The sequence below is a fragment of the Lontra canadensis genome, unplaced genomic scaffold, assembly GCF_010015895.1.
Source record: "Lontra canadensis isolate GAN:19392208 unplaced genomic scaffold, GSC_riverotter_1.0 scaffold1, whole genome shotgun sequence".
In the NCBI taxonomy this organism is placed as follows: domain Eukaryota; kingdom Metazoa; phylum Chordata; class Mammalia; order Carnivora; family Mustelidae; genus Lontra; species Lontra canadensis.
This window is the reverse complement of record NW_022630995.1, coordinates 54,844,149-54,861,475: the sequence shown is the minus strand read 5'-3', so window position 1 is coordinate 54,861,475 and position 17,327 is coordinate 54,844,149. Positions and strand designations below refer to the sequence as shown.

Sequence of the window (17,327 nt, the reverse complement as noted above, 5' to 3'; positions counted from 1 at the left end):
TGTCTTCCCCACTAGGCTATGAGCATCCTGAGGGCAAGGCTTGCTTGTCGTCCTCCTTCATCAAAAACATAATTAAAAAACTCAATAAGTTATTGAGGGATGATGCAATCCCACCATAGACACTCCAGGGTGCCAGAATAAATGCTACTTCTTTAAGGGTTTTTAAATCAAAGCCGTCATGAAAATAACAGCATTCTTTCGTCTCTCCTTTTTCCCCTGCCTCCTTAAAAAAAAAAAAAAATCACAGGAAATATAGAATTAGGACTTGAGACCATTCCCTACCCATTCTCTCCCAACCCCCCACGCTCCCATTATACCAAGAGTATCTGGTATCCATCCCTTCCAGGAGGTCTCTGGAGACCTGGTAATACTATATATACGGTTAGGTTCCTTGGAAATACGATGGAGTAAATTAAGGCAGAGATTTCAGCTTCTAACTATAAATGTCTTGACATATTTTCCTTACAGACAAATGCCTGGAAATATAATAAACTGTATTTTAATGTTTATTTGTCTCAAATACAGCATTTTTTTCAATAGACAAATGCAAAGTTTTGAGTCCAGAAAAAAACAGGTTTAAATCACCATCCCAGCAAGCAGTTTTTAAAATAGTACACACAAGTGATCATTTCAAAGCAGTTTAATGCACTTAGCCAACAGGCATTAACAGTCTTTTCAGAATAACCTAACACCTTAAGCTTATTTTCTAGTCTTGGTTCAGATGAATTTTAACCTTCCTTTAAAAAAAAAAAAAACTGACAGTACACAGAACCCACTGATCTCTGTAATTTTAGTACATCCTGCATTTGCATTTTAAGGTTCGTTTATGGTGACCGGAAAAAAACAATCTTGGACCTTCTTTCATGTGCAGGTTTTAAGACAATGGCACACAGAGCGTTTGGAGAAGTGTGGTTCTCCAGCTCCAGCGAGTTCCTGTGGAAAAGCAAGAGGCTGTGACTCAGCAAGTTCCCCTCACCAAGGAGGGTGGGAGAAAAGGAACAGGAGGCTTGACACAGAGTCAATAACACACTATTTACCTTGATTTTATTTTTAATGTGGTAGATTAAAAAACAGAAGCAAACAGTCCATGTGATCAGAGACTCTGGGGCCAACAAGAGAACTTTGCCATTCACATCTCATCTACACCAGAGCTGTAGGGGGAGGGTAGAGGCTCAGGAAGAAGGAAAGATTTATCCAGGGCCAGAGGCTCAAGCTTAGCATGAAAAGTGGTTTTGAGAAGAGCTCAGGAAACCTACTGCTAAAATGAAACAAGTGTGAGGGCCTGTGACATCACACGAAGCACCCCATAGGGAAAGAAGGAGTCGCTACCCAATACCACCCTAGTCTTGGCTAATTCACCTCCATGGTCCCATTTACTGTTCAAGATGCACCTGATGTTTTTGGCTACTCTCGGTCTGCCCCCTTGGAAATGGAGTCTCTGAGACTCACCTTACATGTCCTGGATAGGGTAGGATTTCAACTCTCTCTCCCCACTCTGCTTTTTCACTTGACTCACTATATCACTATGGGGTCCTTGTGCCAGGCTGGCTACCATGTAAGGAGGTTTTTCACAGAAGACATAGCCCATCACTTCCAGTTTCCCAATCCTGGCAAAGGCAGGAGGAAATTCAGGGCTGGAGACCCTGGGGGCCCATCCTTTAAAATGACTGCAGAAAGTTTCATGAACTATCTCGTGGACCTCACGGGTGAACAAATAAAGTGTCCCTGGGCAAGTTACATAACCCTGGCTTACGGTAATTTTGCATCTTTAAAAAAAAAGAAGAAGCCATGAAAATCCATCCTTTGCTTCAGACACACTAAGCTAAAAATAGCTCAGTCAGCCAGTAACTGTGTGTAATTTTTCCTTTGTACATCTCCCCATTCACTGATTTCTCTCAACAGACAAATATGCTCCAAGACAGACTGCTAGTCCCCCCCTCCACAAAGTGACTAGAGTGATCTTGCCCAAAAGCAGATCAAATTATTTCATACACACACACACACACACACACACACCACCCAGGCAAAAATCTACCTTTATCAGTTCCCTTTGTTCAATACAGTGGAAGCTAATGTTGATTTAATCCTTACCTTGTCTGAGGAGCTCATCTAAGCCCTTAAAGGCCTTATCTCATTAAATTCTCCCAAAACAATCCTGTGAGGAGAGGACTACTGTTGTATCACTTTCCAAATGAGGAAACCAAGGCACAGAGAAATGAAACAGTCATGTCAGGGCCCTGTTTGTACTGACCATGTTAAGTCCATTTGGATAGTCTCTGAAAGATGAAGACCAAAGCTCCTGGCCTGGATTACCAAAGCCTCCACCGTCTGTCCCCCACTTCCTCTCCAGGCTTATCTCCTACCATTTTCACCAACCCCACCTGACACATATATATGAATACTGAACATACTTCCAGACCCTCAGCCTTAGCCATGCCAAAATCCTCACCCTTCCTCAAACAGAGTATCACCTTTCAAAGCTCAGTTTCTTTGCATGTGCCATTCCTTCCACCAAAAACCTCCTTCCCACCATCCTTCTTGGATTGGCAAATCCCCCCTCATCCCTGAAGACCCGCCTTCCTACAAATCCTTACTATGTTCTCACTAAGTTCCTTCACCACAAGGATGCCACCCTCTTCATCTCTAGACCAGTAAGCCCACATAAGACAGATGCTCAAATCCACTAAACAGAGAAGCCATGATAATAACCGCTAAACCTTACAGGGGATGGGCATTATGCTAACCACTTTATAAGAATGATCCCACTCAGTCCTCATAAAAATCCAAAGCCATAGTTTCTATCATCATTCCTACAGTACCCAGGAGGGCAACCGAGACACGGAGGGGTAAATTAATTCACTCAAGCTTGTACAAATGGTAACAAAAATAAGTCTGCGTGACTCCAGAAGTTAGTCATTTAACGTTAGTGCTGTGGTAGGGGACGATATTGCATACCACAATATTGTAATAGAAGCATATGTGTATGAAGCTTATCTATAAAATGCATATTACCTGTATTAAAACAGTGATAACTCAGAATCTGGTTACAAAATGGCTGCCTCTGTGAAAGGCACCTTTAAAAAAAGACCACTATTGGCCACAGAGAATGTAAATTGTCACGAAAGATACAAACATGAATAAGATAGTGCCTGACCCCAAGGATCTCTTTGATCCAGTGGAGAAAATAAGATAACATTGCATACAACTCATGACATAGCTCACTTTTTGAGATTTCACGTTTCTCCTTGAATCGAATATATGTCCTTCAAACAGCATCATAAATTAACTTGCTATATCCCAACCTACTGGTTCTAGATCAACACTAACTCTTAACATTAATTCAAGCTCCTTCTTCCCAGTATAAATTGTGCAAAATCTTTTGATTTATGGACCTTGCACAAGGTTGCATGCCAACGGTCTCTTGACTCAGAAATAATACAAGAGAAAGAAAAACAGGGGGGAAAAAAGATCTGTCCTCAAATGGGAGGGGAAATCCTAAAAAGGAGACAGAGATCCCTGGGTAAATGTTTCTGCCTGGTATTAAATGCTAATGGTAATCGTAACAGTCACCATAGCTAAATCCTTAGCACCAGCATCCCATCTTACTGGGAGCCAAGCTTGGTTATTAAAAATACTAATTCTTTGAGTTTAAATCATGGCACAAAGGAGCCAGATAAATTTTTAAATATTTATATGGTGTTAATTTTTAAAACATAAGCATAAGTGTAAAGAATTCAGGCAACTCAAAATATATTTTTAAGAGGCTTAAGAGCACAGTGAAACAGTCATAATTTTAGTCAAGAGCTAGATTCAAAAGGGAGCTCAATATGCTCCTAGGCATGACTGATGTATATGCTTGTATGTATTACATGTATCTATTAATACATTAACAGCAACTTTTTGCATAGCAGAATTAGAGAAAATTTGTATTGACCTCTTTGCATATTGTTGTTATTTTATAAATACCCTATATTGATAATGTACCATGTTTCTAAAATCAGAAAAATTAAACAGATCTTAAAGCACTCGCAATTTAATTTTAAATAAAATTGGCAAAGAAAACCATCACACATTCTGAAACAGGGTAGGTTAGTGATGTGGTTTGTTTGTTTGTTTGTTTGTTTTTAAAGATTTTATTTATTTATTTGACAGAGATCACAAGTAGCAGAAAGGCAGGCAGAGAGAGAGAGGGGGGAAGCAGGCTCCCTGCTGAGCAGAGAGCCTGATGCAGGGCTCGATCCCAAGACCCTGGGATCATGACCTGAGCCTAAGGCAGAGGCTTTAACCCGCTGAGCCACCCAGGCACCCCATAGTGATGTGTTTTTCAACATCGGTGGCATGATGCTGAAGGCTGATACAATTTTAGGGCAATCAGAAAACTGTAAAGGAGAAAGGAGTTTGAAACATAGACGTTTTTGCAAGATCGAAGTACAAATTCGTGGTTGGTAAGAGTGTTTAATTTGGCCAGTCCCCGGTTATTACCAGGCAACTAGTGTTATGATCTACAAGACCTGAGACCATTTAGCTGCACTTCAGAGTCCAAAGTCCAAAGTCCAAAGAAGCCCCGCCTATGTTGGGTTTCCACACTTCCAAAATCAGGAGCATGGGCTAGATGATCTTCCGTGTCTATTCCAGCTCTGAAATTCTAGGAGTCAGCTAATTTGAGAGTGGTAGGCTCTCCATCAAATGTTCTCCAACAAAACCTTTCAAAGGCAGGAGATTTGCACTAACTACTTAATTTCAATTCAAGCAAGAAATTTTAGCCAACTGCAGGTTAATCGTGGCTAAAATTATAACGCGTAAGAGGACTTTGTGTGTGCGTGTGTACTCCAACAGTCAACCTTGTTTATTCGTTTAGCTTTTGCCTGTCTACACAATTTTCAGTCTCAAGACAAACTTCCCGAGTCCTAAGAAATGACCCATATCAGAAAGCAAAATTTAACAAGCACGACCTTCTCCAAAAAAGAAATCATATATATATATGTGTATATATATATATATATATATATATATATGCAAACAACCTAATGTTTGAGCTATGCAAGATACTTGACTAGGAAGATTGATAAAAAAATTATTTGTGTGCAGGGGCGCCTGGGTGGCTCAGTGGGTTAAAGCCTCTGCCTTCGACTCAGGTCATGATCCCAGGGTCCTGGGATGGAGCCCCGCATCAGGCTCTCTGCTCAGTAGGGAGCCTGCTTCCCTTCCTCTCTCTTCCTGCCTCTCTGCCTACTTGTGATCTCCGTCTGTCAAATAAATAAATAAAAATCTTTTAAAAAAAAATTATTTGTGTGGCACTCTCAATAAAAATTGCAGGTGACCTGGTCAAGGGGACAAAGTATAAGAAGGTAGGTATAATTGAAGGAATTCAATAATGAAAAATCAAGGAAGCTCTACCTTGACACTAGCGGGACAGATCAGCACTTTATAACGGGCAGGTGCATCTCTAAGGAAAGCAGGAGGGGGCGGCTTTCCTACCCATCGCCCTGCTCCCTCTGGCCAGAAAGACACCACCTGGTGCCATTCAGCACACCACCGCTTTCACCCGCGTGCATTTTCACTGTGTTAGGGAGTAAGCCACAAGGTGTCACAGTGGATCAATTGGCAAGGCTCTTATCAGTCCAGACATGCAGGTGGTGCTTCAGGTTTCCGACCAGTGCTAACACAGCTCCCCTGGAGAAGTCTGTACAGAGCTACATTTTGAGAGGTACGCCTCTTTAGACGAAATGGCCAGTCCAGGACAGCAGGTGTGGGCTCCCCAGCGCTCCCTGGGGCCCTCATTTAGGTGGCCCTCAGAGGCACTGCTGAGACAAGGGAACATTCTAATATTCTTTTGTATCCACCGAGTTCTTAGCAGGAGCGAGCCCCGAACACAGCTTTCTCTCAATGGAATGGAGCACATGTGTCCCACACATGGGTCAATTCCTAATCCTTAACTATAGATAAGTCTCAGAGATCATTATACCCTGGATTTTGGGGGGTGGTGGCACGGGGGCAAGAGCATGGCCACAAGAAGGCATATGATTATTATGTCAGTGCTACTATGTAACAGTGAGAGACCCTGATGGCGTTACCTTATCATGGTGTTACCAAATCCATGAGTCTTAAAACGTCATTGTAAATTTGGTTAGTAAAATTGCACCATGCTAGTACAAGCCATGTAAAAAATATTTGCAAAGATACTTGCAGGAAACCAAGCCATCTTATATTACTTATGTGATTTGATTTGCTGCTGGGATAGAGAATAGGGACTGCAAATCATCATCACCATCATCTTAGTTCCATTCCTTGAGCATTTACTATACACAGAAATCCCCCCCACCCCTTATCATGGGAGATGCATTCCAAGACTCCCAGTGGATTCCTGAAATCGTGGAGAGTACCAAACCCTATATGTACTGTTTGCTCCTAGAATACATACCTATGATAAAGTGAAATTTATAAATTGGGTATAGTAAGAGATTCACAACAATTACTAACAATTAAATAATTATAACAATCTGCTGTGATAAAAGTTATGTGGATATGGTCTCCCTCTCTCAAAATACCAGGTTGCACTACTGTCCGCCTTCTTCCAGTGAAGATGTGAGATGACAAAATGGCTACGTGACGAGGCAACGTGAGGTGAATGGTGTAGGCATCGCGATACAGCATTAGCCTGCTACCGACCTTCCGACAATATAGCAGAAGCGGGGTCCTCTGCTCCGGGGCCTCAGTTGACTGCAGGGAACTGAGCCTGAGCAAAGCAAAACTCTGGATAAGTGGAGGAGGGGGTCCTACTGCACCAGGCATTTTACATCCCTAGCCAGTCACTTCCCGAGCTAAAACTCAAGATAAGGAAAAAAATACTCAGAACACCTTGGTGGCTCAGTTGGTTAAGTGACTGCCTTTGGCTCAGGTCATGATCCTGGAGTCCTGGGATCGAGTTCCACATCGGGCTCTCTGCTCAGTAGGCAGTCTACTTCTCCTTCTGACCCTACCCCTTTCTCATACGCTCTCTCTGTCATTCTCTCGCTCTCAAATAAATAAATAAGATATTTTAAAAGAGACAGAGAGAAAAAACAAACACTCAGAAAAGTTAAGAAACTTCCCTAAGATCACACAGCAAGCAAGAGGCAAGTCCAGGTTTGGATCCAGATCTGACTTGCTGTAAGTCCTACTTCCATTTAGATCTTTATATTCCAGGCACATCACTCTTTTCGCTCCAGAGGAGAAAAGCACTGGTGTAAACACTGTGCGCACATACACAAACACATTCCGACTGGGGAGAGCACCTCTCTCTCTCCATTTGCCTCTGTCTGTCTCTCCCTCACACATACACACACACTACAGTCAGCAAACACCAGTTATTATAAACCACAAGATCATACACTAATAGAACTTTCCATATTTTCTGTTGTGCAAATCACTTCAAATAAGCTAATTGATGGCCCTGAAAGCCCTTTCCCAAAGTGCAAAGTGCTCTAGGAAATGTAAGGTACGCTCATGATTCATCTCATAATTCATGGCTGTGGGCCCCTCGGTAGATCCAAAGAGGGAGAAGTGGTAGATATATCAAATGAGAAAAAACACTAGGATAAGTGTAAATATTTTTAATCAGAAGTCGGGAGACTCCCAGCAGACTCACACCACCCAGAAGGCAAAATTCTCAGGTCAACACTTTCTTCTCAGAAGAAATTCCCTTTCCAGGCTTCTTTTCTTTGCAGGTCTGGCTGAGCATTCTATCAATGAACACTCACCGGGCTGTTAGGCTCACAGATTCTTTTCCAGCTGTAACTGTCCATAAGATTCAAGGTAAATTTCAGTGTCGATGTGAATAGTACTGATACAGTGGAATTTCCTTTATTTAACTGGTATATTTTGCATATCAACCATGTGCCCAGGAACACTAGGGGGACAACTACGAACAAGACAAAGAAGGCCTCTGCCTTCACGCAGCTCGTATTCTATGGAGGACAAGCAGATGCTCCAGAAATAAACTAGAAGCAAGAAAATATCAGCTTGCTACAATTTCTATGAAGAAAATTCTCAGGACATGTGATCAAAAGGGAGGTCATTTTAATTGAGGTGATCCAGGAAAACTTCTCTGTGAAGAGGACATTTAGGCTGATCAGGAGAGGACCTACAAAGTGCTGGGACTCATGCCTTTCATTGTCACTAGCTTCTTTGAAGCTTTTAATTGATTACCTGCAAATAAAGCCAACACTGTGCCAAATTCTAAGTCCAATTAGATCTGCTAATACTTCTATGAGTTATTATAGAGAAATCTGTATATCCATCCTACCACTGAGGGCAAAAGCATTGAGACTTGAATGAGTTTGGAGAGATAACAGATCCAAAGATGCCCCTTGTGACTGGAACCTGCTGGACACGTGGTAGGAGATAAGACTGGACATCTGGAAGGAACAGATCAATCCATTCTTATACCTAGAGCAAGGAGCTTATTCTAGGTGTAGCAGAAAGCTCAAGAGTGACGTGATCGGATTTATGCTACAAAAATATCACTTTGGCTGCTTGGGGGGAATAGATTTAAAGGTGGTGAGAAGGAGCAGGGAGCACAATTAGCAAGCCATCCCAATCCTGAAAAGAGAGGATGGGGTTGCGACATCACCAGAACAGAGTAGTTCCCTCTTCTTCAGAGAGGTCTGTCAAATCTCTAACACTGGGCCTTCTGTTTTCAGTTGGAAGACTAAAATTTCAAACTAGATTAGTCAAAAGTGGTGGTAAAGTGAGGGCAAATCAGAGATTCCAAAGGGGAGTGGGGGACCTTTACCACACACCTGCTTTGCGGGGGAACACTCAACGGGGGAGTGAGAAGCTGCAACCCCAGGGATGCCCAGGTATGGACTCAGTCTACATGTCTCTGAGCTTTACTTTTCTTGTATCCGTTACAGGACAACCAGAATGCATGCATCTCAGGCCTGGGGTAGATCAAATAAGGAAACCCATCTTCTGTCCAATAATGGGCAGGCATTTATGGAAAGACAAGGGCCTCAGTGGGAGCTGAAGTAGGCTGCAAGGGTAGGGAGGGAACATCAACCCCCAACAAAGAAAGGCAGAGACACAAGGTGTGGAGATTGCCTCTTAGAAGGCGAATGGGAAGCCCCTGTGTGTCTTTATTTTCCCTAAGATTCCTCACTGAGTACCTGCAAAGGAAGACAACACCACGCCAAATTCTAATCCTAATTTAATCTCCTAATCTCATTATTTATGACAAAAATCAAAACACCATCTTCCCCAGAGCATACCTGAGAAGAGTCAAGCACTGGATGGACACCTAAATATTTTTAAGTAAAAAAATTAAACTTTTAGATTATGCATAATTATTCTCTTCAGAGAAGACCACTTCAATGAATACTGAAGACACTCCTTCTTCAAGAGGGAGTGTCATTGTGGTTCTTTTCTCTCAATAACCAGGGTATATTGTCCATCTCTGGCACCACCCGCTGGAATTGCACATGGTCTCTTTTGAAATCAGTCAGGAGTCTAAGAGACAAATAGTTAAATCAAGTTAGGTAGATGAGGTCACGTTTCCAGCCACTGCCAAAGTCAACCTGTCCTAGGGAGAAAAAATGAATTTGTTTACCAAATAAATTTCTACAGGTGAAACTAGAATCCTAACTAGTATTTTCTATCTCAAGAGAGGTGCTACAGCAGAGAGGGTAACAGCACAAACTCTAAAATTCAACTAGCATCTGTGTGATCTTGGACAATTTACTTAACCCTTTGTTTCCTCAGGAAAAACACAGTTAGTTGTACCTACCTCCTGAGGTGATTGTGAGGATTACATGCGCTGACCTACAACAGGCACTCAACATCACACTCAGCACATAGTGAGCACGGTGTAGATGGTAGCTATTTCCACCCTGACCATCTTTCTTAAGGGCGTAATCCCTTAAGTACGTGGACACACCCACAATCTACCCCGTATTAATCTAGCATGGCCCCTCACTGTAAGATTGTATGTATTCCTTCATTACCAAATTGTAAGCTTCTAGAGGACAGAAAGTGTTTTAATCATCTCTATATTTCCAGACTCTGGAATTGTCATTGCTTGAAATATGGCAATTATTGAAAAAATAACTAAATTTTGTTTTAAGTATTAATAGTTCCCTATGTCCAGATGCATACTCCTACAATTTAAGCTTTTTTTAAAAAGCTAGGCTTGAACTGATGAAAGAAAGAAAGACAGAAAGAAAGAAAGAAACAAAGAAAGAGAGAGAGAGAAAGGGAGAAAGAGGGAGAGAGAGGGAGGGAGGGAGGAAGGAAGGAAGGAAGAGATAGGGAGGAAGGGAGGGAGGGAGAAAGGGAGAAAGAGAGAGAAAGAACAGTATCTTTGTCAGAAAATGACAAAGATATATATAATATCTACATCGTCAGTTGAACATTCCTTAAAGCTGTTTTCTGACACTTCAAAAAAGAGATTGTTTTCTAAGATCAATTGTATTTTGAGACCCACCAACCAAACCCAAATAAGTTTATGAATCTTGTTCTTGACAATGGATAAAGTTGGATGTTTAGAGTTGTTTGTTTTATGTTTTGTTTGCTTGTTCAGAAAGGAGGTGCTCTGTGTTCCTCATGAAAAATGAGTTACTGTGGACAAATGTAATAAAAGGAGATTTATAGCCCTGTTCTCCATACAATTTAAATTAATTTCTTTCTGAAACCCAAACAAAAAGCTAAATGCATAACAAATGCATACAGGTTTTAAATCCTATATCATAATTTACACACCAAAAAGGAAGAAATTTAAATGTGCATTGATTTTTAGACTGATAAGAATCAGTGTTGACTGTGAGTTGAGAGATTTTTTTTTTCTTCTTGGCCTCCTACTAATAGTTAGTTTGCAGCAATTTTTAATTAAAAACAGTTCCCATAGTAAGAACATGGGGGAAAAAAGACGTCAGGAAAATAAAATCGGTACGAGAGTCCTGCAATTTGTTTTCTGAGGTCATGTAGAGATTTTGAAAAATAAGAGTTTGGAAGTTCTCATTTTTAAAACTGCACTTTTGGTTTCATTTAACATTTTCAAAACAGCTTTCCTTACCACTACCAACGCCCCCTCCCCCACTCCTCACAACCCCCTTCGGAAAAACTTGGAAAGTTCTCTGTTTAACACTGAAAATCATTCATAAGACGCAGAGTAACAGCAGCATTTTTCTTTCTAAATTTCTAGGAAAAAAAATCCAAGTTATCACAAAACATTTCTCATGTTTTTCCACCTATCCAAAATACCTAATCTCATTTTAACTAGACTCCCTCTGAACATCATGGATACTAAGCTACTCCATGAATAAACATGATGTTACAATGTGAAACCCGGTGACTGAAGTATATAAAAATGTAACTGAAAGAGAAGAATGAGAGCCCCCCACCCCCTCCCACGCCCTCCCCAGGGAGCTGCAGAGTTGAGCAAGGAGGGGTGCAGGCAGCAGATTTAAATTTCAAGGTCTTCAAACATTTTTCGCGTTCATATTAAATCCTGTAAAACCAAAAACTGTAATTCTAATAAAAACCTTGTGTGTGTGGCTTCCAATTGTAATCACAGCTTTCTCTTTTGGAGTGGGATGTGTAATGTTGATAAAAGAAGAAAAAAAACCTTCGAAACAGAAGAAATACATAATGGAACCCACACTTTCCTGGAGTTTGTGGTGTTTTATTAAAATTAGATTATTGCCAACAGGAAAAATACATATATACTTAAAAACAGCTTTGTTGCAATGGAGACATGTTGGGTCATTTGAGGAAAAAGAAAGGTACAGAAAAGTTAAGCTACAAGAATGAAGATTTTTATAACTTGATAAACTTTCTTAAATTCTATAGTAATGCAACAGTGAAATCCTCTCACTAAAAATGAAGGCCACTATGATGTGTCCCATATTTTACCAATTTTTTTCATTTCACAGACCTCAGGAAATGAAAAAAAAAATACTATTTACTGTTAACTAATTACTGAAGCTTTTTACAGAGCAAATTCTGGTATCTGTAGACCACGTTTTCATAGGCTCTCTGCACTCTGCGTGAAATGCTAAACTCTCTAATTGTGCAGTTGTGTTCTTCCCAGATACATTTGGGACAGCAAGACCATTCAAATACAAATATTTTGGAAGATGTCGGGTAAATCATGGTAGCATACACAACGGAAAATGTCACCCCCTTCCTCCTGCCTGGGAATTACAGTGACCAACAGTGACGCAAACCTCAGAGTTTCTCTTAATTTCATTTAAAAGGTGGAGGGGGAGGACACCCACACATTTCTTTATGAAATTCCACTGAGATTCTGATGTTGCAAATAAATTGTATTTCCCAGAACAGCCAATAGCATTTAAAACATACTTTTTTGTTGTTTCTGTTCGCTTTGTAATACAATTCATGTTCCTTTAAAAAGGTCCAATAATCTCTGATACACTTGCTTTCCTTTGCCACAGAGATTTGGGACACAAATCACCTCATGGATAAATTAATGGCGGAGAAGGTGGGGATGAGCACTTTTAGGAGAACAGGAGGCTGATGCCCAAAGCAGCTTCGGGACACACCAGGCCCCTACAGGCATTGGGATTGTGTTAATTCCAGTGACATAGTTCTCGAACTCTCTCTCCTCTTCCATCTATGGGTTCACTGATTGGTTTACTGAGTACCTACTTTGTCCCAGGAACTGCGAGCTCCAAGCGTTACTTTAAACAAGACTGGCAAGGTCTCTGCCTTCAGCTTTTTCTTTGACTTCACTGTTTCAGTACTACTCGTGAGTTCAAACTGAACACCATGAGCACAGAAGTGATGTCTGTGCTCCTCATGCTGGTTCATAATATGTTCTCGTACGAAAGAAAACCAAACCCAGGACATTTGCAGCATCTGAAATTTTTAAGACTCTTAGGAGTCTCGTGAGGTAATTTTCAGATGAGGAACCATGATCTATGCCAAATAGTTTTAGGAAGTGACAGAAACAAGAAAGGAACAAGATTAACTCCCAATCCAATGCTCTTTAAATTCTTACCACCCAGCTTCTGAAGGACTTTGATTTAGGTGGAAGAAATGCAGTAATCGCAGGAGACCGCCCCTGGGATCATCTATAGGAGAGAATAGGTAAGCCCCAGGGTTCCTTACCAGGTTCTTTCCTTTCCATAAATAAGGAGGTTTCCAGGAAATTTCTATGAACTTGACTACAATTTATTCATCAACACCGATCTGCAACAATTTCTTTCTAGCCAAGTCTATGTTCAAATAGAAATGGGGGCTTCCCAGTATTACCCAAATTGTGCCTGTGTGTGTGTGTGTGTGTGTGTGTGTGTGTGTGTGTGTGTGTTATTAGGAATCAATGAAATAATTCAATGTAGTATAGGATCAGGAACCAGAAGACAGGAGAAAGAAATGAGTGTCTCTTCCCAAAATGATTGAACACCTTGGTTAAGTTGCAAAAGTCACTCAACAATCTATTTGATTTTGTGTGTGAATAACCTCTTAACTCTTTCCTGGCTATTATTATATTTTGTTTCCACAGTCTCTAAAACTCAGAACAACTTTATCGTCAATAACATCGTGGAAGGCACAATGTAACTTCCTCATGAGAAGTTTTTTGTCTAAATATTTTATTTTCCAACTACAGACTATGATCAAAATTTAATATTCAATATTAATATTTAAATATCATGAGAGAAATTATTTTATTCTCTCCTCTGTTTCACACGAAATGAAACCAAATTTACGGCCTTTGGGTTCATGACATCATTTACTGCTTGGCAAAGAGAAAAGAAGTGTCAGGGCAATTATTTGGATAATTGTAAAAAAGATCTAATTAAGGAGGGGGAAAGGTTCGGGGTTGACTCTAGAACACACAAGAAAACACTTCACGGTGATTTTTTGTCACGGTCAGAGAGGTTTTAAAAAATCTTTAAGATTTGTCAGAGCAAGCTTTTTTCTCCAGTTTCTTGAGCTAGGAAGCTGTTGGGTTTTTTTCTTTTCTTTTTTTTTTTTTTCCTACTCAGAGAAAAATCTTGAAAAGTAATACCCCATAATCCAAAAGGTAGGAGTTCCTGAGTTCAGCTCTCACAAAAGATAATGTGGCTTTTTTAAGGAAACATACTAGGAATAGGGTACTTTTCAAAGGTTTTCTCTCAAATGGGAAACAAATGTGGGACCTTTCTGCATCTGCAGACTTTCGTGAGGGCCAGAACAGGGAAGTGCCCACATCATCTCACTCAAAACGGGCCAAGTGATAATTTAGGAGCATAGGGGGAACACAGATATGAGGGAAATCTGCCTGTTCTCCTAACCAAAGAGGATGGCAGAAAAACCTCATTCCACAATTTCCCAGAAACTTTCTAAAACGTAAGCTGGACGCGGGTTATTTTTAAATCCTGTTGCTGTTCAAGAACTGAGCCCTAATGGCCCTTGTTCTCTTGTTTTCAACCAAATATATTTTTAAGAACTTCTTTAACCCCAGATTTGTATTGCAATGACTATGTGTCTGAACTACAAGACATTTTCTATCCCCTGAATTCTGATAAGCAGGCTATGACAACCAACAGTTTCTGCAAGAACTGAAGAATCCCACAGATAGTTTCAAAAAACTGAATGAAATATACAAATTGTAACACACACAACAACAACACAAGAGTATCATTTACTGCCAACAGGTCACCATCCTAAGCAAAACAGGGTTTACACTTCTGTAAAAGCTACTGGCTTCTGGGGAAGCAACAGAATCATCAATTATATTTAACTTCTATGATGTATTAACATATAAAGAAAATAGCAGTCCTAAGACAACCCAGTTTAAAAAAAAAAAATCAGCCCTTGTCCAGCAGTTAGCCAATCAGAAAGCAGGTCACATCTTGTTAGCTGTATTAAATACATTAGGCGTCATGAATTCTCCATGGCTCTGTTGACAATTTAAGCAAGTGTGTTTTATTTTATCATACAACACTAATTGAGTCCTTTCCAGAGCTGAGAGTCAGTCTGTAATCTAAAATTCCAACAAAGCTATTCCCTTAAAGCTCTTTGCCATCAACCCTCTGGGTATTTGCACTCTGGCAGAGAAGACGGGAGTCCCAGCGATTCCTACTTCCGAAAGTGACTTTGGTGCACCTATAACAAACTCATTCTCAGAACACTTCAACACAAAGCCCCAACTTACAAGCAAATGAACAGCCCAGCAGCAGGACCCGCCAGCCTAGCTAGCACAGAGAAAAAGTCAACTGGCATTAAATATTTAAATTGCAGGAGGCAGTCTGGAGTTTTGCATTTACAAAGTTCTGAAAGTCCTGTTCTCTGCTCCCAGAGTTACTGGCCGGGAAGGCAGAGGCTCGCTCCCTCTTTCAGGCACCAGATTACAAATATGCAAAACTCGAGCTGACTTGAATGCAGAGCCAGCTCCCGGTGGAAGGTAGAGCTCCTAGGGAGACACTCCCATCAGCGATAAGAGAAAGTCGAGAACCCCCTTGCCCCAAGCAACTGGTTTCTGAATTTAACATGGAAATACACAAACAATGTGTCCCTCCAGGGCTAGTTCTGAAAAGTGTAGGGGGTTACCCTTCTGCCCCCTCCACCTCGATTTTGAGGACTTTGAAAAGCAAATGCAGGTCAAAGCAGACTTCCTCGGGGGATTTGTTAAAAATTTATTTTGCCAGATGCAAATGATTCCCCAAATCCCTGGGAATTATATCTCACGAAACACCAACGGGACCGACTCAGAGCCTGCAAGCTCCAGAGTTCGGGAAGAACAGCCTATTTGGAGACCAGGCAGGCGAATCAAGTGCTGGGTTGTCTATTTCAAGATTCCGGCAGAAACTGTCCCCAGCTCCAAGAGTTGCTGTGCCTGGAAACCCAGCGTTCAAACTAGTGGATTCATCCTGGCGCTCATTTCCACGTACGTGGTAGTATCTAGTGGGACACTTCCCACAGAATTCAGCCAGCAACCCAGGAAAAGCCCATGCTCAGTTTAAAAAAAAAAAAAAAAAAAAAAAGGACGCAAACACACACCCAAGGTTGAAGTACTTACCTCTGTGCGAGACTGCAGTCTCTTGTTCATCTCATAGATTCGGTACTCTGGCTGTACCATGTATGGTGTATGTCTCCTATAAAATGGGCCGAAAGGAGAAGAATAGAAGGGGTCATGTGGTGTGCTGGACATCTTGCCTGCTTGTCGAAAATCAAGCTAAACAGAGTATCAGTAACGTCCATGCAGAGCACATGGGCTGTGTTCCTCACAGTACAAAGTAGACGCACGCACACGCTCACACACACACACACACACACACACAGAGGCAGGCAGGCAGGCAGGCTGAACACACTGGCTGGGAACTGCTGTTGGAGCCCTCTATAGCAGGAGAGGAGAGGGAGAACGAGAGGAGAGGGAGGGAGGGAGGGAGGGAAGGAGGGAGGGAGGGAGCACGGGAGAGGAGGGAGAGGGAGAGAGCAGGAGCTTCAGAGAGGAAGGGAGGTTGGTAGGGAGGAAGGGAAGAAAGGAGGGAGGGAGGGAGAGAATGAGAGTGAGAGAGAGAGAGAGAGAGAGAAGCTGGATAGCTTTAGGCACCACTGCTTGTTTTTAAAGAAGCAGTTTGTGGAGAGGTCATTTCCTGTCCACACTGTAGACTAGTTCAAAAATATAATTCTCCTCACAGTCTGACAGAAGTCTAAGATTTGGTTTTAATTTTTTTCTCCAGCCAGGACCCTTCACAACCTGATTGCTAAGGCTGTTAGCATATAGGTGGTTTAACGCTGCCTGAGCCACTCACCCCGACAGACACACTGTTGTAGTGGATCAGAAATGTGATTACTACCAAATACAGAAACACAGCACGGGGGTCCCTGGTATTAGAGCTGGTGGTGATTCACTCCCATGCCAAGATTTCCCTCTGCACTCATCTCCCTATATAGTTTTGGTTTTACTTGCTGGTGTTCCAAGGGCTTGTTACAGCCTTTGCATTTCACCCACTCCTCACCCCCTGCACCCCCACAATCAATCCTTTTCCCAGCCCCTCCCTATTCTCCCAAGGCTTCACTCAAGCAGGTTTAAGGGGGCCTGGGTTCAGGTTACAGAGGGTTTTCAGGTAAAAACAATCATTCAGAATGTGGAATCCCTAAGATATATCCATGGAGCAAGGGTTGTTTTTTTGGGTTTTTTTTTTTCCCCCTTCTTGAAAAGAAAAAAAAAAAAAAACTACTCCCAAAGCCACCCTCCAAATAAGATAGGAAAAGCAAGAAGGAGAGAACTCCTCCAAAGATGACCATGGAAAATTCGGTTGAGTAGGAAATTGCATATAATTGAATGGCTCATCCCCAAATAACATGTCCAACTCTGATGCAGGCAAGGTCTTTATTTTCCAAGA

The 17,327-nt window shown here is 41.4% G+C and overlaps 1 protein-coding gene across 10 annotated transcripts in view; it reads right to left on the bottom strand.

Moving 5' to 3' along the window:
- The window catches only part of LDB2 (LIM domain binding 2), a 368,234-nt gene extending 351,881 nt beyond the window's left edge, over positions 1–16,353 (bottom strand). For 7 of the 10 annotated variants that reach the window (XM_032854525.1, XM_032854542.1, XM_032854562.1 and 4 more), the window contains exon 1: positions 15,998–16,129. In XM_032854525.1, the coding sequence (XP_032710416.1) occupies positions 15,998–16,129 (132 nt within the window). Of the gene's footprint in view, positions 1–15,997 lie in introns of all 10 variants that reach the window. The other 3 variants (XM_032854579.1, XM_032854552.1, XM_032854535.1) reach the window with 3 other exon arrangements.
- Positions 16,354–17,327: the final 974 nt, after the last annotated feature.